General features: G+C 50.1%; 2 protein-coding genes across 3 annotated transcripts; both read left to right on the top strand.

The window, feature by feature from the left end:
* The first annotated feature begins 1,851 nt into the window (after positions 1–1,851).
* On the top strand, positions 1,852–12,326 carry C1RL (complement C1r subcomponent like). The gene is given in 7 exon segments (XM_082349206.1): positions 1,852–1,959; positions 1,962–2,008; positions 2,584–2,860; positions 7,142–7,328; positions 8,653–8,778; positions 8,892–8,966; positions 11,120–12,326. Coding segments are annotated over 7 exon segments (1,584 nt in total). The 5' UTR covers positions 1,852–1,926; the 3' UTR covers positions 11,959–12,326.
* A 3,127-nt stretch (positions 12,327–15,453) lies between these two features.
* C1R (complement C1r) lies at positions 15,454–25,185 on the top strand. 2 transcript variants are annotated; one of them, XM_082349188.1, is made up of 11 exons: positions 15,454–15,608; positions 16,334–16,562; positions 17,816–18,008; positions 18,324–18,470; positions 18,564–18,760; positions 19,052–19,199; positions 19,307–19,428; positions 21,222–21,300; positions 21,650–21,805; positions 23,574–23,648; positions 24,297–25,185. In XM_082349188.1, coding segments are annotated over exons 1-11 (2,118 nt in total). In that variant the 5' UTR covers positions 15,454–15,606; the 3' UTR covers positions 25,067–25,185. The 2 variants fall into 2 exon arrangements, with proteins under 2 accessions (XP_082205314.1, XP_082205313.1); XM_082349187.1 differs by lacking the exon at positions 15,454–15,608 and adding an exon at positions 16,138–16,239.
* The last annotated feature ends 2,735 nt before the right edge of the window (positions 25,186–27,920 follow it).

The following is a 27,920-nucleotide window of genomic DNA, read 5'->3' as shown; positions in this document are numbered from 1 at the left end:
GTCAGGTCCCAGAAAGTGGCAGCAAAAAGTGCTTAGCAAAGTGATGGTGGGGCTGGAAGAAGGGGGGTTGGAGGGTTAGCGCAGGGGAGGAAGGGAGGAAGCTGGCTAAGAGGCTTTCTACCCAGGTATTCAAGATTCAGCTACATGCACGTCACCATCTCGTATCCAGGCAAGGCAGCATACCAGCCATCAGTGATGGAGAACCCAGCAGCCACAGTCCTGCCTTCGTAGAGCCTGCTAGCTGTCCTGGGGGATGGTTTGGAAGGGCCCCTAGGGGCTCCCAGAGAGACTCTTTTTTTTTCACTCTATACCTTAATTTATTCTTTTTTATTTTCATTGGAGTATAGTTGATTTACAATGTTGTGTTAGTTTCTGCTGTACAGCAAACTGACTCTGTTATGCATATACATTTATCCACTCTTTTTTAGATTCTTTTCCCATATAGGCCATTACGAGGTATCAAGTAGAGTTCCCTGTGCTGTACAGTGGGTCCTTATTAGTTATCTATTTTATATATAGTAGTGTGTATGGGTCAATCCCAATCTTCCAATTTATCCCTCCCCCCCTTTACCCCCCCATAACCATAAGTTTATTTTCTACATCTGTAACTATTTCTGTTTTGTAGATAAGTTCATTCGTAGCTTTTTTTTAGATTCCACATATAAGCAATAGCATATGATATTGCTCTTTCTCTGTCTGACTTACTTCACTCAGTATGGCAATCTCTAGGTCCGTCCATGTTGCTGCAAATGGCCTTATTTCGTCCTTTTTTATGGCTGAGTAGTATTCCATTGTATATATGTACCACATCTTCTTTATCCACTCCTCTGTTAAAGGACTGAGAGCACTGGCGTGGGTGAGGAGACTTTCTCAGCAAATGGCAGCCTTTGTGGGTGGAGAATAGGGAGGGAAAGGGTACACAGGACTCTGCGATGAAGCCACCATGAGCTAAGACCCTGAGCCCCAGAGGTGCGCAGAACTTCTAGACCAGGCTGGAGTCCACCACAGGACATGACCCTGTGACCTCCAGGGGTGCAGAGGCCGCCCACACCTGCCTGCACCCTGTCCCCTCATCTCTCCGATCACAGTGGGCGTGGAGACTGTTGTGAGCCAGCTCTGTGGGCAGCAGGGCTCCCCAGTGGGCACTCCCCACCCCCTCGCTCACTGGTCAGAGGGAGTCTGCATCCACGGGGAACAGTTTGCGGGTGACCTCTGAGAACAGGACTCCTAGCCTCCACAAGGGCTTCCTGGTCCCCTACCAAGCTGTGGGTGAGAGTGCCCCCTGGGGGTTCAGGGAGGGCAGCCCCTGCCCACAGACACGGCCCCGGGTATCTGCCTAAAGAAGCTTCGGCCTGGGCCTGACCCCTGCCCTGCGCCAGCCTGACCCTGCTGGACCAGCAGTGTCCAGGGGTTGCGGGCAGGATTCAACGACTACCTAAGTGAGTGCCCCCAGCCATGCTTGGTGAGGAGGGAGGGGGAAGGAGGAGCTCCAGTTCAGGCTCACAAACTTCAGTTTCTACAAGAGGCGGGCTGCTCACAGAATGAGCGGAGAGGTCAGGGAGGGAGAGGTATGGCCCATTAAAGGGGACAGCCTAACTCACAAGGAGCCATCCTACCGTGTGTGATACACGCACATGGTAAAAATTAAATAGTTTTAAATAGTGCAAAAGAGTCAAGAGTCAGTGCCCTCCCACCCCTGGTCTCTCCTGAGGCCCAGCGTGGTTTTCGAGATGTTTCTCCTGAGTTGCGGTGGGTGAGCTGTTCCTGAATCAGACAGCAGGTGGCGCTCAAGCCAGAGAATTAGAAAAAGGGAACTGCCGAGAGTTACTCAATGCATTTCCAGTAACTGCTCCCTCCTCCCCCGCAGGGCCTTCTCCAGCCCCACTTCCTGTTCCCTGGCCCCGGCCAGGTCCCCTCAGGGCTCAGATGTCGGGTTCCAGATGCCCGGACTCAGAGTGGGGGAACTGTCTCTGGGGAAGCCCCATTCCACTCGCTGCCCAGGCAACACGTGAGTGTGCCTGGAGGGGCTGGAGAGGCTGGGGAGGAGGAGGGTGGGGACGCGGGAGGGGGCCCAGGGGCGGATGTATACACACACGGCCTCCAGCAGCCCTCCCCGGGGTGCTGAGGCTCAACGCTCCAGACAGGACCCCGTCACCTTTAAATGGCCCTGGGGCTTCCCTGGCGGTCCAGCGGTTAACACTCGGTGCTCCCACCGCAGGGGTGCCGTTTGATCCCTGGTCAGGGAACTAAGACCCCACATGCCATGTGGCCAGAAAAATAAAATAAAAAAATAAATGGCCCTCACTTGTACTCCGGTCGCTCCCTCAGATCCCAGGTGAGGCTGGGATTGGCTGAAGCAGAAAGCAGCCCCTGCGGGGATGAGACTCTCCAGGGAGGTGGGCAATGGTGGAAAACTCACCTTCCTAGCGCGGGCTGACCAGGAGGCTGAAGGAACGGGGGTGAGGGGGGGCAATAAGGGAGTGGCCAGAGGTGCCCAGGCGCCAAGGGCTGAGGCCGCCGCTGCTGAGCCTTTGCCAGGCCTCTCAGCCCTCAGCACTGCCTGCCCCGTTCATGTCTCCGCAGGCTCCAGGCCACAGCCATGTGGTCCCATCTGCCCCCGCCCACTCCCAGGTGGTGGCTGCTCCTCTGCGGAGTCCTCCAGGCTTGCCCCACGCACGGCTGCGTGCTCTTGGCCCAGCCGCTGCCCCAGAAGCTGGCGTCCCCCGGGTACCCGGAGCCGTATGTCAAAGGCCAAGAGAGCTCCACGGACATCGAGGCTCCAGAGGGCTTTGCCGTGAGGCTCGTCTTCCAGGACTTCGACCTGGAGCCGTCCCCAGACTGTGTTCGGGACTCCGTCACAGTGAGCTGGGGGGCGGGGGGGGGTTCCTGGAGGGACTCTGCGGAGGGAGCCCAGGGGCAGCAGGAGGTGGCCGGCCCCGAAGCGCGAGGCTTACCTGGGAGGCCAGGTGTACCCAGCGCACAGCCTCCCACCGGAGGCCCGGTGCCGACCTGTGCCCCCTGCCGTCTGGGCCCCATAGACGAGGACAGGGCAGCAGGTCTGGCCCTGCCTTTAGAAGTCTCACAATGGGACACACAAATACTGCAAATTCCTAGAGTCAAAAGCAAGAATTCACACATCAGTCTTTAAAAATCCATCGTCAAGTATGTTGAGTGCCTGCTCTGTCAGGCTAGGAAGGTGGATGTAAATATAATAAAAGATTAGGTGACTATGAGTTTCCCTTAGAGGCGCTATGGCAAACCTCACATATGACAAGGGCATCATTCAGAATAAGGACACTTTAAAAACAGTACTTTACGTTATCTTTTTTTTTTAATAAGTTTATTTATTTATTTATTTTTGGTGGTGTTGGATCTTCGTTTCTGTGCGCGGGCTTTCTCTAGTTGCAGCGAGCGGGGGCCACTCTTCATCGCGGTGCGCGGGCCTCTCATCGCGGTGGCTTCTCTTGTTGCGGAGCACGGGCTCTAGGCACGCGGGCTTCAGTAGTTGTGGTGCACTGGCCTAGTTGCTCCGTGGCATGTGGGATCTTCCCGGACCAGGGTTCGAACCCATGTACCCTGCATTGACAGGCAGATTCTCAACCACTGTGCCACCAGGGAAGTCCCTACATTATCTTTTGGTTTAAATTTTATTTCTAACCAAATCATACATGTGCATAATTTTTTTAAAAAATCAGAGTACACCAAGGCTTATCATCTCCAGCCTCCTCCCCCTGCCCCCATTGCTGCTGCCCAGGGCAATCATTTATGATTCATGTAGCTGTTTCATCTGGTATTTATGTTCAGAAGTATAAATAATTTCTCTATTAACTTCCAGCTGTAAAAGATGAGGACTAGCTTTATCTCTCTTAGACCTTCACCACCCACGTTTCCCCTCCCCCATCCTCTCAGTTTACCTCTATTATCGTTTTAAGTTAAAACTATATTCATTTTTTACATCATTATGACTTCGAAATATTCACATCTGTGCACATGGTGTACAATTTCCTTTCTCCAGCTTTTGGATTTCCCAGCAGTCAATAACTACATAGTGTTTTTGGGGTTTGGGGGTTTTTTGTTTTGATTTTTAGTTTGCTGAGTTCTCTCTGTAGCAGATCTCCCCCAAACTCTCAGCCAGGAGAGTAAATCTCTCGACGTCTTCAAGTACAAATCTCAGTCTCTCGGTCCTCCTTTGCGTTGGTGACATCCCACCCCATCCCACATGGGTGACGTCCCCATGACTTATTTCTTCAGTCTGAGTTCTTTGCTTTCTAAGCCTTCACATGTCTGGGAGTTCCCTTCTCCCACGTTCTGGAGATTTCGTTTACTTGTCCTGTGTTGGAAGTGACTCTCATCTCCTCCTCTTTCTTGGTTTACTCTCTCCTTTTGGAGGAGCATATTCTCCCCCAGAAAAGCAATGAGGGAACACATTTTAGAGGATCTTACATAGCCCTGAATAGTTAGTTCTCCCCTCAAACTTGGTGGATAGTTTATCTGGATTACATTCTAGGTTAGAAGTCATTTTCTCTCAGAATTTTAATGACATTGTCTTCTAGCCCCAGTGTTGTTATGACTCCTGATCCTTAGTGTTTTCTCTCTAGAACTTTCAGCATATTTTCCTTATTACCAGCGTTCTGAACTTGCACCAGGATATGCCTTGATGCAGATCAGGTCATTTTGTACTCATTGTACAGGGTTCTTTTAATCCAGAGACTCTCTTAATCAAGACCCTTCAATTTGAGAATGTTCTTGTATTAATTTTTAAACCATTTCCAGACATCTACTTTATTTTCTCCTTCTGGAACTCCTATAATTTCACTGTTGTTAGGTTCTGGACAGATTGTCCAGTTTTGTTATCCATTCTGTTCTGTTTTCCATCTCTTTGTCTTTTTGTTCCACTTTCTGGGAGATCTCCTCATTGTAAATACCAACTTTGTAATGATTTTTTTTTCTGCTAACATTTTTCATGTCTAAAGGTTCATTCTAATTTTCTAAACGTGCCTTTTTGTAGAATCTTGTTCTTGTTTCGTAGAGGCAATATCTACTCTTTTCCCTCTGTTGGGATTATTTTAAAACATTTCTCTGCTCCCTATATTCTCTCTTCTTCACCAAGTTCCTTTGTACTGTTCTTTTGTTCTGGCCTCTGCTTTTCATGTTGGAGACTTTCCTGCAATGTGTGATAATCCTTGGCTGTCCATTCATATTTAAGAGTGATGTGCAGAACGCTCTTGGATGCTCTGTGTGGATAGCTGAAATCTGTCAAACGACAGCTTTGAAAATCGGGTTATCCACGAGGTGACCCAGATTTACTGCTGGGGGCCTCCTGCACATCCACAGCAGAAGGGTGTTCTCTGGTGACAGCCGGTTTCCTCAGAGGAATCCTCCCGTCTCCTGCTTACCCCGGTTCTGACACTTCCCAGGGATCTGTGATCAGAACCTGCTGCTTTCTGTTGCCCCAGCCCAAGACTCAGGTTACATGTGTCCATCTCCACTCCACCTTCCAAACGTTGTGGCCATCTCTCAGCGGCTATCACCTCCCCTCACCTTTTTGTCCTTGATCACATATCCATTTTTATCCCTCTGCTGTCATATCAGTGGGATTTGAGGTGGGAGAGGAGGTAAATGCATGTATTTATTTCTTCAGATTTAGCTGAAGTCGGGACTACACTTTATTCAACTCAGCCTATGTCTGTCGAGCACCTACAGTGCCCTGTTCTTCTTAGCCTTGAATAATTTTAATCCCAGCCTGACTCTTCCCTTGTCACTGACGGAGTTCGAGCTCAGGAATAGGACTGTTCCCTCCTTTCTGCTTCCAGAGTAAATCACACACACACACGCACACACACACACACACACACACGCACACACACACACACACACATGTGCGTGCACACACACACACACACATGTCGAATGCAGAATTCAACACACTGTAACCTAGTTCATCTTTTGCCCGTCAGTATCCTCAGCCAGACTCTGGTCTCCTCGGTAGCAGAACTGTGTCTTAATTCATGTGGTGCTGTATCCCCAGCACCTAGCACAGCATCTCCCACACAGAACATAATAAACAGCTGTTTGTCAAAGGAATAAAGGAAAGAATGAATGAAACCCAAGCTTGTCATGCGTGTAGGACGCACAACACAGTGATTTCTGAATGAGCGGGTATTTGGTATCACTTTCCCCACTGCTCTTCTGCAGATACTGGAGAGCTGCCCTAGGACGCAGTGGTGTCCTGGCTGGAAGGGGCCTCAACAGACCATTTTATAGGAGAGGAAACTAAGATCTGGGGAGAATGAAGGAATGAAGATCCAGCAAGAACCCAGGATATGTGGATCAATATGAAAGTCAGCAATAAAATGAGTTGAGCAGGGAGCTGTATGCCCAGGAGAGAGATTAAACATGAAGCGGTGGCCAGGGGAACTCCTTCCAAGGTGCTCTTCCTTGGGTTGGGGAACCCATAGCAAGGCATTTGAGCAGGGTTTTGATTTAAGTTAGGCAACAATAGACAGTGTAACCACATCGTGTACATTTTGTGTCCTTAGATTCCATACCTCGCAGGGGCTTCATTTATAGTTTGTGGGGTAAGAGGAGAGACACTCCAAAAGAAGGACAACAGGGAAGGCCAGGAACCCCAGGGGCTCAGTCTGTGCAGAGGGTCTTCTCACTTCTCAGATGTTGGCCATAGGAAGTTACTCAGAGAAGTGAAATGTGCTGGGGGTGGAGGAAGCCGGACGGGAGGGACTTATGTCTGCATATTCATGGATTCAAAGCTGTGATGCTGTAGGTACCATGTTGAGCATCAGGGACTCGGTGGGGAGCAAAATAGATGTAGTTCCTGCCTTCTTAGAACTTATAATCCAGTTATTATAAGTTTCTATTTCAATTCTTGAAATATTGTGGGCTGTATGAGATAAGTATGGCAGGCTAAAGAAATCTGCTCGGTATCTGGTCATGGCTGGAAGAAACTTGGGAGCCAGTAATGGAACAAGAAGCAACTTGAGGAAGGCCCCACGGGGTGGTGCGGTTCCTGAGCCCCAGCGGTATGTAGACCTCGAAGGCGGGGCTGGGGTCCAGGCCGCGGCATGACCCTATGACCACCTGTGGTGCAGATTCACCCCCCGCCTGCCTGCCCCCCGCCTTTCAGATCACAGCCAGTGGAATGGATCCCAGCCGCTTCTGTGGGCAGCAGGGTTCCCTGCTGAGCAGCCCCCCTGGTCAGAGGGAGTTTGTGTCCTCAGGGAACAGTTTGCGGCTGACCTTCCGTGCACCCGCCTCTGAGGACAGGACCCCGGGCCTCCACAAGGGCTTCCTGGCGCTCTACCAAGCCGTGGGTGAGTGAGCCCCTTGAGGTGCAGGGAAGGAAGCCCCTGCCCGTAGCCCTGGCCCCTGGTGTCTTGAAGTGACAAGTGGAAGCTGAGGCTGGGGGCTCGGGGCACCTGGGCTCAGGCCCTTGCTGCCCGGCCCGCCCTGCTGGTGAGCAGCACAGTCACAGGGGCACCCAGCTCAGCTCCAGCTCTTGTCTCCCTGCGTATCTACAGGCCCAGCACTTGCAGATCATCTCGTTTTTCAAGAGAAGACAAAAATTCAGATTTTCTAGTGAAATTCTAGATTTTCAAATGGTAACCCCAGGTTTTTTGAAAGATAATACATGCCCACAGTAAAATTTTCAAAAAAATAATCTTCCTCTAATCTCTGGCCCTTAATCCCTGGCTATTCCGTCCAGAAACAACCCTGTTCTCTATTTCCTGGGTATCCTTCCAAAGACATTCCAGGCCACTCGAATATAAATATTGTGGGGGGTGTGTGTTGCTAATAGTCACAATGTTTTAAATTTGCCATTTTTCATTCAATGATATGTCTTTTTTTTTTTTTTTTGGCCATGCTGTGCAGCTTCTGGGGTCTTAGTTCCCCAATCAGGGATCAAACCCGGGCCCTGGTGGTGAAAGCGCTGAGTCCCAACCACTGGACTGCCAGGGAACTGCTTCAGTGACGTATCTTAAAGATCATCCCACATACACGTGGTTAGCATTGCCTAATTCTTTTTAATGACCATACAATATTCCTTTGATTGATGCATCATAATATATTTAGTCAGTCCTCCACTGACAGGTATTTTTCTCCCACAAACAGTACTGCTCTGAATATCTTCGTGTATACATCTTTGAGTACATAATATGAGGATAAATTCTTAGAAATAAAAAAGTGAAAAACATTTGCAATGTTAATTTTGATATTGCTAAATTTCCCTACAAAAGTTTTGCTAATTTACACTCCCACTAACCATATATGAAAATGCCTGTTTCCCATACCCTACTTTCACAGTTACTTTCAAATTTTATAGCATTAACAGCCTGCAGTGAAAAATAATTCAAATAATAACAAAAAAAAAGAAGAAGACTGTGCTGGGAATTCCCTGATGGTCCAGTTGTTAGGACCCGGCTCATTCACTGCCGAGGGCCCGGGTTCAGTCCCTAGTTGGGGAACTAAGGTCCCAACAAGCCATGTGGCCAAAAAAAAATTTTTTTTTTATTTAAAAAATAAAATTAAAGAAAGACTGTGCCGGTCAAACTAAATATGGCCACGGACCAGAATCAGTCCCTGGGTTGCCAGTTTGCAGCTCTGTTCTCGGTCCTATTGACCTCTGTTTTCCTTTAGGTGTGAATCATAGTCAGCCCATCAGCCAGGCCAGTGGGGACCCTGAGGCCATCAACACACCTGGAGACAACTCCACTGAGATCCAGAGCCACTGCCAGGAGCCCTATTATCAGGCTGCGCCCGCAGGTGAGTCCCCGCCCGCTGAGGGACCAGCTCCTACCTGCCTCACTCCCCGCCAGGAGGTCTGAAGCCTCTTTCAGCCCCTCCTCCCAATTCTGAGCCTGTTCTGTGCCTCCCAGGGACACTCACCTGCACCGCCCAGGTGCCCTGGAAGCAGACACAGAAAAGGGAGGAGGAGCCTCGCTGTGTGCCTGGTGAGCGGGGACCTGTGGCACCATGACGACGGCCACTTCCCAGACAAGCCTCGGCTGTCGCCCAGGGCCTGTCTAAGGGCGCAGAATAGAAAGGGGGAGGTGAGGGCAGAAAGTGAGGAAGAAAAGGGGAACCAAGAAGGCCCAGAAAAGGAGAAGGAAGAAGCTCATCCCTTCTCCTTCGAGGATCAAGGGATAACTGGGAAACGAAAAGCCAGAAGGAAGTTAATCAGAGGGACAGATGAGTTGAAATAAGAGAAAACCCTCTTTTGACGTGATCTGCTTTAAGGATACACAGACAGCCTCTCTGTCCCCAAAATAATTCCCCGCCTTGATGCCACAGCGCCAGAAAGCCCAGCATTTTTTTTAAAAAAAAATTTTGTGAGATAAAATTCATATAACATAAAAATCACTATTGCAAAGTGTACAATTCAGTGATTTTTAGTGTATTCACCATGTTGTGCAACCATTACTACTTATTCTAGAACATTTCCATCACCCCAAAAAGAAACTCCAGCTCTCCCTTCTCCCATCTCCTGGCAACCACTAACTACTTTCTATCTCTATGGATTTGCCTATTCTGGACATTTTATGTCAATGGAATCATATAATAGCCTTTTGTGTCTGGCTTCTTTCATTTAGCGTAATGTTTAAAAGGTTCATCCACGTTGTAGCATGTATCAGTACTCCATTCCCTTTTCTTTTCTTTTCTTTTCTTTTTTTGGCTGAGCTGTCCAGCATGTTGCATCTTAGTTCCCCAAGCAGGAATCAAACCTGCGCCCCTTGCAGTGGAAGCAGGGAGTCTTAACCACTGGACCGCCAGGGAAGTCCCAGTACTCTATTCCTTTTCATGGCTGAATAGAATTCCACCTTACAGATAGACCACATTTTGTTTATCCATTCATAGATTGATAGACATTTGGGTTGTTTTCACTTTTTGCCTTTTATGAATATTGCCGTGGTGAGCATTCATGTACAAGTTTCTGTTTGAACACATGTCTTCAGGTCTCTTGGGTATAGACCTAGGAGTGGAATTGTTGGTTCACATCCTAACTCTGTGTTTAACTTTTTGAGGAACTGCCACACTGTTTTCCACAGTGACTGCACCATTTTACATTCTCACCAGCAATAGATGAGGGTTCAGGTCCACCATTTTTGGGTTCTTTGGGGGGGGATGTATTTTGGGTTTTTTAATATTTTGGCCCAGCCTAGAGGCTTGTGGGATTGTAGTTCCCCCACCAGGGAGGGAACCGGCACCCTTGGCAGTGAAAGCACAGAGTCCTAACCACTGGACCGCCAGGGAATTCCCTCAGGTCCACCATTTTTGAAACCCAGTTTTTTGAGTCAAACATGCCTTTCTAACCCAACCTGAGTACATTTCTCAGGTTTTACTCCTGAGCCACAGAAAGCTCTAGGGGCAGAGCCTGACATAGTGCTTTGGGAGGGGGAGATGTTAAAAATGCGGAAATGGGACTTCCCTGGTGGTGCAGTGGTTGGGAGTCCGCCTGCCAATGCAGGGGACACGGGTTTTGAGCCCTGGTCCGGGAGGATCCCACGTGCCACAAAGCAGCTAGGCCCATGTGCCACAACTACTGAACCTGCGCTCTAGAGCCCACAAGCCACAACTACTGAGCCCATGTGCCACAACTACTGAAGCCCGCGCGAGAGGCCACCACAATGAGAAGCCTGCGCACCGCAAGGGTAGCCCCGGCTCGCCACAACTAGAGAAAAGCCTGCGCGCAGCAACGAAGACCCAGTGCAGCCATAAATAAATAAGTAAATAAATAAATAAATAAATATTTAAATGGAGAAATGACCCAGAAACAAAGACAGGACACACTGAAGACAAAGTCTGCTTGCTGCATGATTTTGCTCTAGGAAGGTCCCACCAAGAGTCTAAAAAAGTGGCTTAGGACTTCTCTGGCGGTCCTGTGGTTAAGACTCTGCATTTCCACTGTAGAGAGCACCGGTTCCACCCCTGGTCGGGGAACTACGATCCCGCATGCCTCGCGGTGCGGCAAAGAAAATAAGTAAATAAAAATTAAGATTAAAAAGTGGCTTTAAAATGGCTGAGGAGGCAGGAGAAAGAGCACTTCCCAGAAGTAGGTTTTCAGAGGCAGCGGCTGGTTTTTCACTTTACCTCTCCTCTCTCCCAGTCTGCGGAAGGCCGGTCATCCCCATCGCCCAGAACAGGGAGCCCGCTGGTGCCTCCAGAGCCGAGCTGGGCAACTTCCCCTGGCAGGCCTTGACCAGCATCTACGGCCGAGGCGGCGGGGCCCTGCTGGGCGACAGGTGGATCCTCACCGCCGCCCACACCATCTACCCCAAGGACGGCATCTTCCTCGGGAAGAGCCGGCGCGCGCAGGTGTTCCTGGGCCACACGGACATCGACGAGCTGCTGGAGCTGGGCGGCCACCCGGTGCGCCGCGTGGTCGTGCACCCAGACTACCGCCCGGACCAGACCCACAACTTCCACGGGGACATCGCCCTCCTGGAGCTGCGGCACCGTGTCCCCCTGGGCCCCCACCTCCTCCCGGTCTGCCTGCCCGACCGCAAGGCCCTGTACCGCCCGGGCCTGGCGGGCTACGTCAGCGGCTTTGGCGTGGAGAACGGCTGGTTGACCACGGAGCTGAAATACTCCCGGCTGCCCGTGGCCCCGAGGGCGGCCTGCGAGGCCTGGCTCCGAGCGAAGCGGAGGACCGAGGTGTTCTCCGGTGGCATGTTCTGCGCCGGGGACAGCACGCGGCCGCAGAGGGTCTGCCAGGGGGACAGTGGTGGTGCCTACGTGGTGTGGGACGATCGTGCCCGTCGCTGGGTGGCCACGGGCATCGTATCCTGGGGCATTGGGTGTGGCGAGGGGTACGGCTTCTACACCAAAGTGCTCAACTACGTGGATTGGATCAGAGGAGTGATGGACGGGAAGGATGACCCCGGGCTGCTGAGCAGGGGCGCCCACCGTGGAGCCCAGATGGGAGAGGGTTGGGTTCAGGACTGAGCCCTGGGCGTGGGGAGGCGGGGACAGAGATTCCTATTCAGGTCACAGCTGCAGCAAACCACTGAGCCAGAGAAACCCGCCGCCTCCCTCAGCACCGCCCCCCCCCTTCACCTTCCTGCGCGCGCTACACCCACGCGTCTCCTCGAGTTTCCGCTTTGAACTCCATCCCCCGGGGACACGGCGTCTTCTGCCCTCTCCCGAGAGACAGTCACCTCACCCTCCTGTTCAAGTGCAGCGTGGGAAAGTGGTCTCAGTTCATTTCATTTCTGAAACACTTCAGAGCCCCTGTGGTCGACCTTCAAATAGTCAAATAGTCTTGGCTTCACCTAGCACAACTCCTTGGCTGCAATTATAGTCACAGCTCTTTACGTTGTTTTGTATCTTCTTCTATCAGGCGCTTCCCGTGTGTTACTTCACTGACTCCTCACACCAGCTTTGCAAAGGATGAGTTATTATCCACGTTTTAGCAAGGAGGAAACTGAAGCTCAGGGAGATGAAGGGACTTTTCCGAACCCCACAGCTGATACAGGACGGCGAAGGCAGGTCCTTTGCAGCACACCTCGACAGCTCTCAGGAGTCCTCAAGACCTACTGTATCGCCCACTCCCCGATCCCCGCATCCTTTTAGATTCTCCCTGCTGGGAATTCCTGCCTCAGTGAAGCTGACAACAGCTGGCTCTCACTTTCCTGCTGGCCGCACTCCTGCAGACACCTCGGTGAGCCCAGCCCTGGGCTGGACCAGTGCTGCTGGACCCCCAGTGCTGCTGGACACCCCGGGCCATGTCCCCAACATCAAGCACACTGCTCCCCCTGAAAAGACCAACTCTTTAATTTTTAGAAAGGACTTGATGTCACTTACAGTAAAAGACACAAGTAAAATACAATTGTTCAAATGGAAAACAAATAAAAAGACACAAATAAAAAACAATTGTTCAACTGGAAATAGAAGACAAATACATAAAACAGAAGAGAACAAATTTGCTAGACTTCAAGGTCAAGTTAGCTGTATGGTTAAAGGTTACATTTATCTTTGAAAAAAATAGCAGGATTCAAAGTTATACATACATGTGGTTACTTCTATTTTTTAAACCTATACATAGTAAAGAATACTCAAAATATTAATCTGAGGGTTTTTTTGTGGTATAATTTTGGCTGTGTTGTTTTCCCCTATGTTCCACTAAATTTTATTTAGTGAGTATATATTAGTTTTATTTGTCTTATTTCTTTAATTTTTAAAAATTTATTTATTTATTTTTGGCAGCGTTGGGTCTTTGTTGCTGCACGCGGGCTTTCTCTAGTTGTGATGAGCGGGGGCTACTCTTTATTGCAGTGCGCGGGCTTCTCATTGCGGTGGCTTCTCTTGTTACGGAGCACAGGCTCTAGGCACGCAGGCTTCAGTAGTTGTGGCTCGCGGGCTCAGTAGTTGTGGCTCACGGGCTCTAGAGCGCAGGTTCAGTAGTTGTGGCGCACGGGCTCAATTGCTCCGTGGCATGTGGGATCTTCCCGGACCAGGGCTCGAACCCATGTCCCCTGCATTGGCAGGCGGATTCTCAACCACTGCGCCACCAAGGAAGTCCCTGTCTTCTTTATTTTTATTATTGAGAACATGATGAGTTTCTCTCTGCCAAGGCAAAAAATATATAGCTATACATATCTATACATCTAGATCTAGACATGTCTAGATATAGACAGGTACAGGCAGATATAGTTATAGGTACAGGTATATAGATATATAGATGTAAATATATCCACAGTGGGAAACATACCATTATGTTAAGAGAGAAACTTTTTTTCTCCCCAGAATCAAACCTTAAAAGGAATGATCAATAGAACAATGTCTTCAATACTGGTTTCAAAACAAATGCCTGAGCAATCTTCACATGGCTGTTTCTTCTTGCTGTCCTTGGTGTACATCAAGGGTATAACACAACATGTAAGTCGAGGTTATTTTGTGTGGTTGGGCAGAGTGGGAATCCCACTGGGACTGAGCTAATGAGGTCCAAGCTTGTCAGTTTCCAGTCGCGCTACATGGTACCAGGACAGAACTCAGAACCCCTAGGAGGAATGGGAGAGTTTCTGCCAAGACTTCCCTTCTTGGACCACCTCCTCTACCTGTATATCTGCCATCCTGCCCCGTGGTAAACACACAGCACATACTGCTGTCCAGATACTAATGTGCAATTTGCTAGACAAGATTCCCCTTCTTTCTTGCCTCCTGACCTGCTCCTTATCCTTCTTCCCTATCTTTTGTCCTTCCTCACCTGATAAGGCCACGGATCATGCCTGGATCATGTCATGGATCAGCCCCGCCGGCAGATTCATTCCTCAGCTCTGACATATAAACCTGCTGGAAATCCTCCAACCCTCCAACCTGGGCTGATCTTGCCTCTCCCACATGCCTGCTCTCAAACTACATTCAGTGATGACTTGGTCACTGCCTAATAGGAAGCTGCCACATCTTCGTGAGCCCAGTGCCTGGGAAAGTGCCTGGCACTTTAAATAGGTAGCTTCCAAATGGATAAGTGAGCAGGTGGGTGGGTGGAGAGATGGAGGGATTAATCTAATAGGGGAAACAAGCAGGATGGACTACAGAGGCCTGAGAACTCAGAGGCCTGTTCTGGATCTGTGTCTCCCTGTGGAGCACACCGCCATAGGGTCTCTGAGCCCTGGAGAGTTGAAGAAAGTCTTCCCCAAAGAGCAAAGGTTTAAAACAGAACACGATGGCCTGGAGGACAAGAGAGACAAGAGCCCTTTCTCCCTCCCAGGGGCCTGGCCTTCTCTCAGAAAAGACAAAGTCACTAGTGGTCTACAGCCACACTGTGTGCCCACCCCTAGGCAGCTGTGACACTCAGGGGCTCAAATTCTTGACCAGTTTCTGAGGATAAGAGGATGTGTCTATCCTGTCCTCAGCTGCCCTTGCTTCTCTAAGAGACAAGTTCATTGGCAGGCCTGAGTTCACTGAGGTGGGGAAGAAGGGTCTTGAAACAGAGCCTGGTGCTGCTTCGGGGTCACAGCAATCCCTGCTCTACGTGTCACTGATGAGTGAAGTAGGCCAGGACCCCAGGGCAACCAAACTTCATTCTCCTCTGTGCCCTCCTGCACTACCCTTCTCCAGCCCTTGTTCCTGTCACATCATCCTGGGCATTGAAACCCTGGCTGTTCCCAGACCAGGGCTGCCAGGCAACTGAGGACAGGAAGGGTCCAGGAAAGAGAGTCACCCTCAACTGCAATCTCCACTGCCCTTTTGGTAGGAACCTGGTACAACAACATCAGACCCCGGGAAGGTTCCTGAAGAAAGAGGGAATTCCCATCAGATTTAGAAACGGAAATCTGGGCCTCCAACCAAAGGCTTTTCTGTCCCTAAAAATGCAGACCCATCTCTAGACCTTCCCCATGTGGCCAGCAGGTGGCACCACCATCAGAGATTTCAAAACCAAAACTAAATTACACTGGAAACAGATTTTTTTTTTTTTTCGGTTTTGTTTATGCAAATAGTTCATTCCCTCCAACATTCCTCCCGTAATGGTCCCCCCCTTTTCCCCCTCATTCCCTCCCCCTTCCCTCCTCTGCGTGACCCTGCTCTCCCTGGACGCAGAGTGGATGAAGACGCTGTCTGGAGAGTCAGGGACCCAAAAACAGGCCTTGAGAAATGTGAGTAAGACTGATGGGGACCAAGGAGGGAGGGAGAAGCCAGAGCAGAGAATCCCGGGCACGGGAGGCAACCAGATTTACTCAGGGAGGTGAGAACACACTTCCCCTCCGTATATACCTTACCCTTTCCAACGTGCACATGCGTGCACACATGCAAACTCATTCCCCCCATCCCTCCTCCTGAGGACAAAAGGAGACCTCAGACCCAGGAGGTGATGCCACCTGGTCTTCCTCCTCCAGCTCCTAGGGAGCAGCGAGATGGGGGACCCACTCGGCCCTGGAGAGACGTCCTTTTGTGCCTGAAACCATCTTCCGTAGGTGGTTTCTCCCAGAGGCCTTTGCTGAGCCTTTGGGAGCCCTTTCAGAGAGCCATGACTGGAAACCCTCACCCTCAATTAACTGGTCCCAAGCCAGCCCTATTCCGGGAAGGGGAGGGGAGTGATGGGACAGGGCAGAGGAGGAGGCTGGGGACAGAGGTGGAGGGAGTGTGATGACCTCTGGACTGGACACTGCCCTGGGGAGGAACACCCAGTGCCGCAGCTGCAGAGACCAGCCTCCCCACTCCACCCGCCCCCGCCCCCCAGAACATCTCTGTGAGGTCTAGAATGGGCAGAGAGAAAAACCCCCGGCGGTATGATCATCCCCACCCCCTCCGCAGCCCCTGCCCAAAACGCAAGGCTGCTGCACCCCTCCAGCCCTACAGATACCTTTTCTCTTTTTGGCAGGTGGCTCTTATACGTCCTGGTGCCAGTCCTGTTCTGCAGGGTGGGAGGCTCCGTCTTCACCCCTCGGAAGCTCTATGGGGAAGTGACTTCGCCTCTGTACCCCAAGCCTTACCCCGACAACTTTGAGACCACCACTGTGATCACGGTCCCCACGGGATACAGGGTGAAGCTCGTCTTCTGGCAGTTTGACCTGGAGCCTTCGGAAGGCTGTTTCTATGACTATGTCAAGGTAGGGGGTCAGGTTGGGTGGGCAGAGGGAGAGCTGGGTGTCTCTGGAACTTGGGAACTTGTGTTCTGACCACCCTGGATAAGACCCCCACCTGTGGACAAAGCCCCAAGCCTGTAAAAGCTGATGGCCAAGTGGGGTTCTGAAAGTCAAGTGATGCCGTGGATGGGTGTCCACTGCTTTGAGAGCCCCTAGGGGAGCGCTGAGGGGAGAGACACAGAGGGAAGGTACGGGCCCCACTCTCAGGAAATGTACTGCCTACCGGAATCAGAAAAACCTTCCCCATCTTCTTACTTGCTAGGAGTCTTTGGGAAATCGCTGTGACTCAGTTTCCCTGTTTCCATGGAGAGTATCACCTTGGCTGCCACCTCACCAGGAACGCAGGGACGTGGGGAAGGGAGACGTTCATGGTCGTGGCTCAAGCATAGGCTTCAGCAAGGACAGGGAGCTCAGTCTCCTCACCTCTGTCATGACCAAGGGCACCGTCCCAGTCCCATCTTTCTACATCCAATAACAATGAGATTCTTGACTCAGGATTCAGGTAGAGCGTGCACACAGCCCGTAAATACTATTCCAAGGAGACCTGCTGGAGGTTATAAGGGAATAACATGAAAATGAAACATCTTAGCCCAGAGGACTTGAGACGGCAGTGTTGGAGGCGAGGGGTCTTGGTGGCAGGGATGGTGAAGAATGAGGTGGGGGGAGGGATGTCTTCTGCTTTGGAGGCGTTAAGGAGTCTGTGAAGAAAGAGGTAAGGGAAGTTCGGCCACGCTTGCTAAGGCTACCAGGCCCCAGAGGCTCACGTTCAGCTGAGTCCATCACGAGGCATGGCTGGACGTGAGTGGTTTGACTAAGGCGAGGTGGAAGGACAGGACAGAAGGTAAAGCAGACAATCCAGGCTCTAGGGATGAAGGAAAGATAGAGGCCACCAGGATTCCAGTGGGAGGCAGGCACAGGAGGAGATGGGAGTGAAGAAAGGTCTGAAACATGCTGGGGGTCATAAAAGGGGAGGGACGATGTTTGGGGGACAGGATAACGTGCAGAGTTAGCGGATGGAGATGCAGGGGACAGAGCAAAGGCACCTGGGGAAGCTGGCAACAGCCAGAGCCCAGCAGGCAGAGAGCAGCTGGAGGCCGTCCAGCAAGGAAGCATGATCCGCTCGTTGGGACAAGAGAAGGATGACCTTCACTGACCCTCCACGTGGGACGTGTCCCCTCAACAACTGTCTTCCTACCCCACTGTCCTTCTTCCACCAGATCTCTGCCGATAAGAAAACCCTGGGGAGGTTCTGTGGGCAGCTGGGCTCTCCACTGGGCAACCCTCCAGGAAGGAAGGAATTTATGTCCCAAGGGAACAAGATGCTGCTGACCTTCCACACGGATTTCTCCAACGAGGAGAACGGCACCATCATGTTCTACAAGGGCTTCCTGGCCTACTACCAAGCTGTGGGTGAGTGGTCCCTGTGCCCGGGTTCCAGGCCTCATATTGCACGGGGGCCGGAAAAGGAGAACCTTGACTCCAAAGAAGCAGGAAGCCTGGCCTTCCTTGCTTTTCCCAAGAGAGCTTTTTCCAGAAGACGGCTGTCCACCTGGGCCCTGTCCCCACTGGGCAGTTCCCAGAAAGCGTTAGAGGGGCCGGGAGGTCCAGGTGGCCAGGAGCTGACTTTGTCTATTTAGGCCTCTGGTGAGTGACCTCGCTGAGACCAGCGCCACCACAGAAGTCCCCCGGCAGGAACTGAATCCTTCCTTCCGGAATCTCTTCCAGACCTGGACGAATGTGCCTCCCAGCTCAACTTGGTCGAGGAGAATCCCCAGCCCCGGTGCCAGCACCTGTGTCACAACTACATTGGTGGCTATTTCTGTTCCTGCCGTCCAGGCTATGAGCTTCAGAAGGACAGGCATTCCTGCCAGGGTGAGGTCAGGGTTGGGAGGCAGGGACTGAGCGAGGGCTCACCGGGCCAGCCCGAGTCTCCGGGTGACCCCCCTCCCGGCTTTGCTCTCACAGCCGAGTGCAGCAGCGAGCTGTTCACAGAGCCGTCGGGCTACATCTCCAGCCTGGAGTACCCCCAGCCCTACCCCCCCGACCTACGCTGCAACTACAGCATCCGGGTAGAGCGGGGCCTCACCCTCCAACTCAAGTTCCTGGAGCCTTTCGAAATCGATGACCACCAGCAAGTACACTGTCCCTACGACCAGCTACAGGTACAGCAGACCTCCCCACCCCCAGAGATCCTGTCCTCTCCTCCCCATTGCCACGTGGCTCCTCTCATCGCTCCTTCCTGCTGGACCCTCTGGCCAATTGGTGCAGAAATGGCCAACATCACACATGAGTTGGGCAAGTTCCTACACACCTGGCAGCTGGGTACTGGGGATCCCTTTTACCCTCCAGCTGAAAACATACACAAAGCAGGATCCCCACCACCAGCACCACCGCCCCAGCCCTGGGGAAAAGTGTCTGAACTGGAGAGGTGACCCTCCCTCCTCCCCCATCAGATCTATGCCAACGAGAGGAACATCGGTGAGTTCTGTGGGAAGCAAAGGCCGGAGCCCATTGACACCAGCAGCAACTCCGTGGACCTGCTGTTCTTCACGGACGAGTCAGGGGACAGCCAGGGCTGGAAGCTGCACTACACCAGCGAAAGTAAGGCTGCCCGGGGCCCCTCACTGGCCAGCAAGGGGGCAGGATGTAGTGGGTAGAAAGAAGGCCAGTGGCTCTGCCATAAATGTGCCCTCCGCTTTCCCTGACAGCCATCAAGTGCCCCCAGCCCAAGACCCTAGACTCGTTCACCATCATCCAGGACCTGCAGCCTCAGTACGAGTTCCGGGACTACTTCATCGCCACCTGCAAACAAGGCTACCAGCTCATGGAGGTAAGAGCCACAGCTGAGGGGAAGGAACTGGCCCAGCATCAGGAGTAATTCACACAGTCAGGCCCACAGCAGATTGAGGCTCAGCCCCAAGTAGAATCATACATGTTTGAGCTGGAAGGGTCACCTGGCCTGTTCCAACTTGACTGCCCATTGGAAACACTTAGGATTTTAAAATACTCACGTCCAGGTCCCCTGCTAGAGACTAGTCTATGGGTCTGGAATGCAACCTGGGCATCAGGATTACTAAAAGCTACTCAGGTGATACTAATGCCCAGCCAAGTTTAAGAGCTACTGGCCTTGCCCAATAAGTCATTGTAGAGTTAGGAACCAAAGAGGCGGGGGCGGAGGTGAAGTGCAAGGAGTGACTCAACAGTGCCGGGATTGTGTACAGCAAGGATTACTACCAAATCCCCTGCCTCTTGCCCCAGGGCTCTGGGTCTTGGGATTTTGGGGTTTTTTTTAAGACCTAACTGACTTTATTCAATGATTCATGAATCGGGCAGCATCCCACCTAACAACCAGAAGGGGTTCCTTTTCTGTACATTGGTGGTCTTACCCCAGGTCCACCACCCTGTCCTCAGCTTTGCAGACTCAGGAAAGAATGTGGTTTTCTCCACTGGTCAATCTCACAAAAGCTGGTAAACTAAAATGCTATTTTTAAAAAGCATGCAGTTGGAGTTACCCCTGGCCAGGGACCTGGGACTGGACATCCCGTCTTTGTTCAAAAGAACCACTTGCAAGACCTACTCTGAATCAGAGAAGAGACCTTTGGTTTGTCCTTCAGTTGTAGCAAAGTCACCCAACAAACATTTTAAGTGTTACTGAGTGTCAGGCAGTGTTCTGGATGTGGGAAGGACAGTAAAAAGAAACATACATTCATGCAGGCTTCTTGGAGCTTACCTTTGAATGTTGCATCAAGCTGAGTTAGCCAGGTAACTGCTCCTTGCTCCAGGAAGGACTCAGTGCCCTAGACCCCTCCTCTCTGCTCAGGTTACAACTCACCACGTCCTACGCCACCCTACGCCACCCGCACCCTTACCTTGGCATTTGTCATTCACATCATAGAGTTTAAAACAAGTCACACGGTTTATCTCATATTATTTACATTTCACTGGGACATCCTAGTCCTCATACACACTCTCTTGCAATCTGTTCCAGGGGGAATTGTCTGGGATGACTGTTGATCTTAATAAAACTCATTCATTTTGTCCAGTTACTTTTCATTTCAGAGGGGGCCATCTCCCGCCCTGGTCCCTGCCATCCGCTCACCTACGACAGCACTTAGCATACGTCAGCATCCTCAAGCACCCTTGAAAGTGGCTGGGCTGTGCTAGTATTTTAGGAAAGGCCCTTGTCCTTAAGAAGACTACAGTCTAGGGGCGATGAGGTGATGCAGGGTGCTCCAGAGGAAGAGAAACATGGTCCTACTTCAGGGCAGAAACTTTTGTTTCAATGCAGAGAACACACAACTGGGCTTGTTGTTTTTTTAATTTAAAATTGTGGGGTTCAATTGGACCTCAGTGGAAACAGGCAAGAGTCTAGAGAGAGGATTATTGGGTCTAACAACTAGCCCTAGGTCTGACTTCCTGCTGTGTGGCTCATGTGCGCCCATGTGTAAGTCTGGTCTGAAAGGACCGGCTAGGAAGAAGGACCAAGGAGCCACGTCCATGGGTGCTAAGGTTTGAGGGCTTGAGAGATGACTTTGCATCCCTGCTGCTCCCGTGTGGGCGAGGACCGGAAGGGAGCTGCAGCACCTCCTTGTACTAACAGCACCTCTATCTCTGATCAAACAGGGGAAACAGGCGCTCCTGTCCTTCACAGCTGTCTGCCAGGATGATGGCACATGGCATCGCGCCATGCCCAGGTGCAAGAGTAAGTTGCAACTCAGGGATGTGTCTCCCCCTAGGAGAAGGGAAGAAGGGTCCGACCTAAGCATCTCCCCAGAAAGACCCTCCCCTGACTTGTCCTTTGAAGCCTCTGGCCCATCCAGGAACCAGTCAGCCCTCATCTCAGCAGGACTGACAGGCTGTACCCAGAGCTGAATTTCATTGTATCCAGTTCCCGTACATCACGAGAGCCCCCCACTCACCATATTTCCCGAAGGTTCTCAGCATGTTCTGTGGGTCCACTCCTGCTCTGTGGGCAGACTGCTCACATTCCTCCCACTGAAGTTCCGGAACAATCCTTCCCAGCTCTCATACGGCCCTGTGTTCTCTCCAAGTCAAGAACTGCGGGCAGCCCCGAAGCTTGCCTAACGGAGCCTTCAATTACACCACCACAACGGGGGTGAACACCTACCAGGCCCGTATCCAGTACTACTGCCACGAGCCGTATTACAAGATGCAAACCAGAGATGGCAGAAGCATGTCTGAGCGAGGTAGGGACCCATGCAAATCTTCTCATGGGGAGGGAGAAGACTGAGGGAGGCAGTCTTCTCCCTCTTGTTGGGACATCTTCTGCAATTTTTTCCAGTAGAATCCCTACAAAGTGAATATTAAGATATTTATCTAGGGCACTGGCTTCAGAGGTACCAAGAGGCATCTAACAAAGCTGAAGAAGGAAACACCTGAGCTGATACAAAGAAAGACTTGAATCTCATAAACAGCTTCTTCTCACCACCACCACCACCACCACCATCACCACTACCATCACCACCATCACCATCACCACCACCACCACAACCACCATCACCACTACCATCACCACCACCACCATCACCACCACCATCACCACTACCACCATCACCACTACCACCACCATCACCACCATCACCACCACCACTACCACCATCACCACTACCATCATCACCATCACCACCACCACACCACTACCATCACCACCATCACCACCACCACCATCACCACCACCACTACCACCATCACCACTACCATCATCACCATCACCACCACCACACCACTACCATCACCACCACCACCATCACCACCACCACTACCACCATCACCACTACCATCATCACCATCACCACTACCACCACCACCATCACCACCACCACACTACCATCACCACCACCACCATCACCACCACCACCACCACCATCACAATCACCACCATCACCGCCACCACCATCACCACTACCACCACCACCACCACTACCACCACCACCATCACTACCACCATCACCACTGCCACCACCACCACCACCATCACCACCACCATCACCACTACCACCACCACCACCACCATCACCACCACCATCACCACTACCATCACCATCACCACCATCACCATTACCACCACTACAGCTTTATCAGTGAGACTTCCTCAGCTTTCTCCCCACATACCCTCTCAGGCTGCTATGTTGTGAACTTCTGCATTTAGGTTTACTAAATTACTCTCAAACTCATCTATGGGTATCTTTAAAACTTTTTTTTAATAAAAGAAATCACATGCTTTGTACAATAGGTGTGAAACATGCAAAAAAAGGGAAAAAATCTTATTTATAGGCTATTCAAGGTGTTACTTAAGAGCTGAGCTTTGAAGTCAGACAACCCCCACTTTGCATCTTGGTTCTGGCACTTAGAAATTATGTGACCTTGTGCAGATTATTTAAACTCAGTTTCCTCGTCTCTAAGGTGGGGATAATGATGCATATCTGAAAGCCTCACGGTGGTGCTTAAATGAGATAATGCAGATAAAGTTCTGAGCAATGAGCACCGGCACACTGTCCGTGATCAGCAAACATAGCTACCAGGAATTCCCTGGCGGTCCAGTGGTTAGGACTCCACTCTTTCACTGCCAAGGGTGTGGGTTCAATCCCTGGTTGGGGAACTAAGATCCACCCAGCACCGCCAAAAAAAAAAAAACCCAAAAACCATAGCTACCATTAACATCTACTACCCAGCACCAAGATGCAATCACTGATGGAAGTTTGATAAGTTCCTTGCAGGTTTTGTGTCTACTTTCACAAATAGGGATCATGTCGAATATAATAGTTAAGTATTCTGATTTTTCCACTTAGCATTAAAACAAAAATATACGTATGGAGCCTCTTAACACTTTCAATATCCCATCCACATATATTTGAAACTTTCCCTTTGATTCTTGTCCTCTCCCTCTCCGCACTTGTGTGCTCACTGGCCCCTGCCCACGACCTCCCAGCCTGAACGCAGCCCCTCTCCCCTCAGGGCGGTACACCTGCACAGCTCAGGGCATTTGGAAGAATGAGCTGGCCGGAGAGAAGATGCCTCGGTGTTTGCCAGGTGAGTGGAAACCCTCCGCCGTCCTCTGTGGCCCTGGCAGCCTTGCAGGGCCTCCGAGGAGGCATGGCACAGAGACGGGAGAGGCACTCCAGCTTGAAGCTGAAGGTAGACATGGGGTGAGGGAGGAATCAGGAAAAAGGCGAGGAGACGCCCCAGCAGAAGGGCAGAGGCACCCAGAGATCTGGACCTGTCCCGACATTCCTGGACTTTTCACTGAGCAGGTGGGAGATCAGGAATAAAAAAAAAGAGCAAGAGGGACTTCCCTAGCGGTCCAGTGGTTAAGACTCCACGCCCCCACTGCAGGGGGCACGGGTCCCGCGGCGCGGCCAAAAAGAAAAAGAGAAAGAAAAAAAAAGAGCGAGAAAAGCCCCAGGAAGAATAAACAAGAACGAGGAGAAGAGGCTGACCAGACGCCAAAGACGGAAGACTAGGGAGGGAGGAGAGAGAAGAAAGGGCCCTGAGCCAAAAAGAGGGGGCGAAGGGGAGGGGCCAGCCCGCGGTGCCGGGCGCTGACTTCTCCCCCCCCCCGCCCCCTTCTCCCCCCGCCCCCTTCTCCTCCCCCCCGCCCCCTTCTCCTCGCCCCCCGCCCCCTTCTCCTCCCCCCTCCCCCTTCTCCTCCCCCCGCCGCCCCCCCCTTCTCCTCCCCAGTGTGCGGGAAACCCGTCAACCCTGTGGAGCACAAGCAACGCATTGTCGGGGGCCAGAAGGCCAAGCTGGGCAACTTCCCCTGGCAGGCCTTCACCAACATCCACGGGCGAGGGGGCGGCGCGCTGCTGGGCGACCGCTGGATCCTCACGGCCGCGCACACCCTCTACCCCAAGGACTACGAAGCGCAGGGCAACGCCACCGTGGACGTGTTCCTGGGCCACGTCAACGTGGAAGAGATCACCAAGCTGGCCAACCACCCCGTCCGCAGGGTCAGCGTCCACCCCAACTACCGCCAGGAAGAGTCCCACAATTTCGAGGGGGACATCGCCCTCCTGGAGCTGGAAAATAGTGTCACCCTGGGCCCCAACCTCCTCCCCATCTGCCTCCCCGACAACGAGACCTTCTATGACCAGGGTCTCATGGGCTATGTCAGTGGCTTTGGGATCATGGAGGAGAGACTTTCTCACAACCTCAGGTTTGTCCGTCTGCCCATCGCTAAGCGAGAGGTTTGTGAGAGTTGGCTCCGGAAAAAAAATAGGAAAGATGTGTTTTCTGAAAACATGTTCTGTTCTGGGGACCCGACTCTAAAGCAAGATGCCTGTCAAGGGGATAGCGGAGGGGTCTTTGCAGTGAGGGATGAGAAAAATGATCGCTGGGTGGCGACAGGCATCGTATCCTGGGGCATCGGCTGCAGCAGGGGGTACGGGTTCTACACCAAACTACTCAACTACGTGGACTGGATCAAGAAAGAGATGGGGGAGGAGGACTGAGCCCAGAATTCACTAGGTCAGAATCCGAAGAGCAGTGTGTAAAAAAAAGAAAAAAAAATAATCTAACCAGTTGTTGACAACCACTAAGAATCCATATTAAAATCACTGATGCAGAAAGACACTGTGTGAAATAAATCCTCTTTTCTATAATCCCATCCACACCCTCCACCTGAAACAACCCAAAGGTCACCTTTATTCCCCCCACCCCCGCCCCAGGGCTGCAGAAGATACATTCCACAATCTCTAGCTAGCACTGTCCTCTTCCATTTCTATAACCATCGGGTAATTGAATAGAACTCCTTCCAAATAAAATTTTATGAGAAAGCCCATTGTGTAAAATGAATTAAAAGCAGTATTTAATAAATATAAAAATATTTAATGAGATCATATTTAAAATATTTTCCTTAGGAAGGCAATGAGAACAATTAAGTTTATGCCCACATTTACAATTAGAGTCGTAGATAACAATTTATTTCTGTATTTTGTTTTGCTTGTACAATATGAAGAAAATCCTTATTTTCCCACATGCATAGTTGCAGGTATAAGAGCTTTTTTAACAGCTCACTTTCCAGTCTCTAAATATTCCTTAAGAGAGGAGTGATATGAAATTTTGGTTCCCAAGTTGAGTCACTAACAATATTTTAAAATAATTTGTATTCTTTAAGATATATTTAAAGACCAGAGAAGTACCCAGAACTTGGGATAAGCATTATAAGTATTTATGGTAGAATATTATCATGATATTATTGCACAACTGACTCTTCTGGACTCGTCTGAACAACTTTACACGAGCTGACTCACACAGGCCTGAACTCAAGAAGACCAAGGCAGAGTTAAAACATTCCCAAGTAATGACGAGTTTTTAAGTCCAAATTCGGGTCCACAATCCCTTAGCTGACACCCTCAAGGCCAAATGCCTTTCAATGTTCAAGATTTTACAGATTTCAGAAATGCAATATACCATCTATGTAATGTAATGTAATGGCCCCAGCAACACCCTGTAAGAACACAGATGAATAATTCTGAAAAACATTTGAACATTCACAGTAAGTGAGATAGATAAGGGCTCTAGACAACTACCCACCAGTTACTGTCAGGTTTTGCCACTAAATAAGTTTTGGTGCCAAACTTATTAAAACACTTTCTGTTTTTAAGAGCATTTTAGATGTTAGGATTGTGGACTTGTATAGGTGGAAATGAAAACGTTTTCTCATATAGTCTACACAAAAGCATACACAAGTGGTGTGGGTTACATTTAAGGAGCATACATTGATTGCAGTTTGGTTTTTTTTTAATAAATTTATTTATTTATTTATTTATTTTTGGCTGCGTTGGGTTTTCATTGTTGGGTCTTCGTTGCTGCGTGCAGGCTTTCTCTAGTTGTGGTGAGCGGGGGCTTCTCTTCGTTGTGGTGCACGGGCTTCTCATTGCGGTGGCTTCTCTTGTTTCAGAGCTGGGGCTCTAGGCGCGCGGGCTCCAGTAGTTGCGGCATGTGAGCTCAGTAGTTGTGGCTCGCGGGCTCTAGAGCTCAGGCTCAGTAGTTGTGGCGCACGGGTTTAGTTGCTCCACAGTATGTGGGATCTTCCCGGACCAGGGCTCGAACCCATGTCCCCTGCATTAGCAGGCGGATTCTTAACCACTGTGCCACCAGGGAAGTCCTGCAGTTCTTTTAATGGTTAGAAATGTTTTCAGAAATGAAACACCTTCAGGACTCTAATGGAGGCAGGAGTTCAGTGGGTGGAGGAGATGGAAATGGTTAAAATTTAAAAATTCAATTCTATGTTATTTCTAAGGTTCCTGGCAAATTTAAGATTCTGAGTCCCTGGTCCTTACTGTAATCATCAAATGTGATCTCAGGAGAATCCAGTGACTGCTCTGACCTTTCTAGTTCCCACTCTTTTCCCACAAAGTCACGTGCATCTTATTCTTCAAGTGCACTGGAGTAGAAAAATAAGGACAAAACCAATACTCTGTGAATAGAAAACTAACAGAAAAAAAAAAAAATTGCTTTTGGACTTTGGGGGTTAACCTAACTCATAATAAGGAAAATATTTAAATTAAAACACTATCTTTTTACCAGTAAGATTGGCAAAGATAATATATTATATTGGTGAAGACGTAGAGAAAACAGACACTCATGAATTCTTTTTTAATGTAAATTGGTACAAACTCTATAAACAGCAATTTGGCAACATGTAATCAAAATTACCAATCCACATGCCTTTGACCCCGCAATTCCACTTCCATGAATTTTTCCCACAGATATTCTCACATATGAGTTAAATGACCTATGTACAAGGTTAGACAACCCAGCATTGTTCATAATAGCAATGTATTAGAATCCTGAATTCTGAAAGGTCTGGTACCAAAGTTTCAAGTAAATTATGGAATATCCAAATAATGGAATACAATGTAGCCATTCAATCTCTAAGAGAAATGAAAAGCAGAACAGTGTATATAAAATACTACCATTTGTATAAAAAAGAAGAGTGGTTTTATATTGCTTTATATGTATAAAATATTGCTGGAAGGTTATATAAGAAATGGTGGTGGTCTCTGGGGGAGAAGAAAAGTTATCACTGTATTCTCTTCCTATCTTTCAAAATTTTGAGCCATGTAGATGTTTTATCTATTCCAAAAAACAGGTACAAAGCTGTATTAAAATATTTTTAATTAAAAAAAATTTTAAGGAAATAGCCTCATTGAGAAAGTTGACATTTAGCAAAGATTGAAAGAAGTTAGATATTCAGCGATCTAGGTGGAAAGCATTCCAGGAAGAGAGAACAACCAGTGCAAAGGCCCTGAGGCAAGAACATGCTAGATCCACTAGGGAATTACAAAGGCAGCCAAAGCA

The sequence above is a fragment of the Balaenoptera borealis genome (genome assembly GCF_965194805.1).
Source record: "Balaenoptera borealis genome assembly, chromosome: 13".
Lineage (NCBI taxonomy): Eukaryota > Metazoa > Chordata > Mammalia > Artiodactyla > Balaenopteridae > Balaenoptera > Balaenoptera borealis.
The sequence above is the reverse complement of the archived record's forward strand: the minus strand, read 5'-3'. Positions and strand labels throughout refer to the sequence as shown.

What these genes read in the sequence shown, in the direction of transcription:
- C1R (XM_082349187.1), top strand. Translation starts at nt 16,214, where the DNA reads ATGGGCAGAGAGAAAAACCCCCGGCG. An exon ending in GCTGCACTACACCAGCGAAA is followed by an intron (nt 19,200 to 19,306) that starts GTAAGGCTGCCC and finishes TTTCCCTGACAG; the next exon opens with CCATCAAGTGCCCCCAGCCC. An exon ending in CAGAAGCATGTCTGAGCGAG is followed by an intron (nt 21,806 to 23,573) that starts GTAGGGACCCAT and finishes CTCTCCCCTCAG; the next exon opens with GGCGGTACACCTGCACAGCT.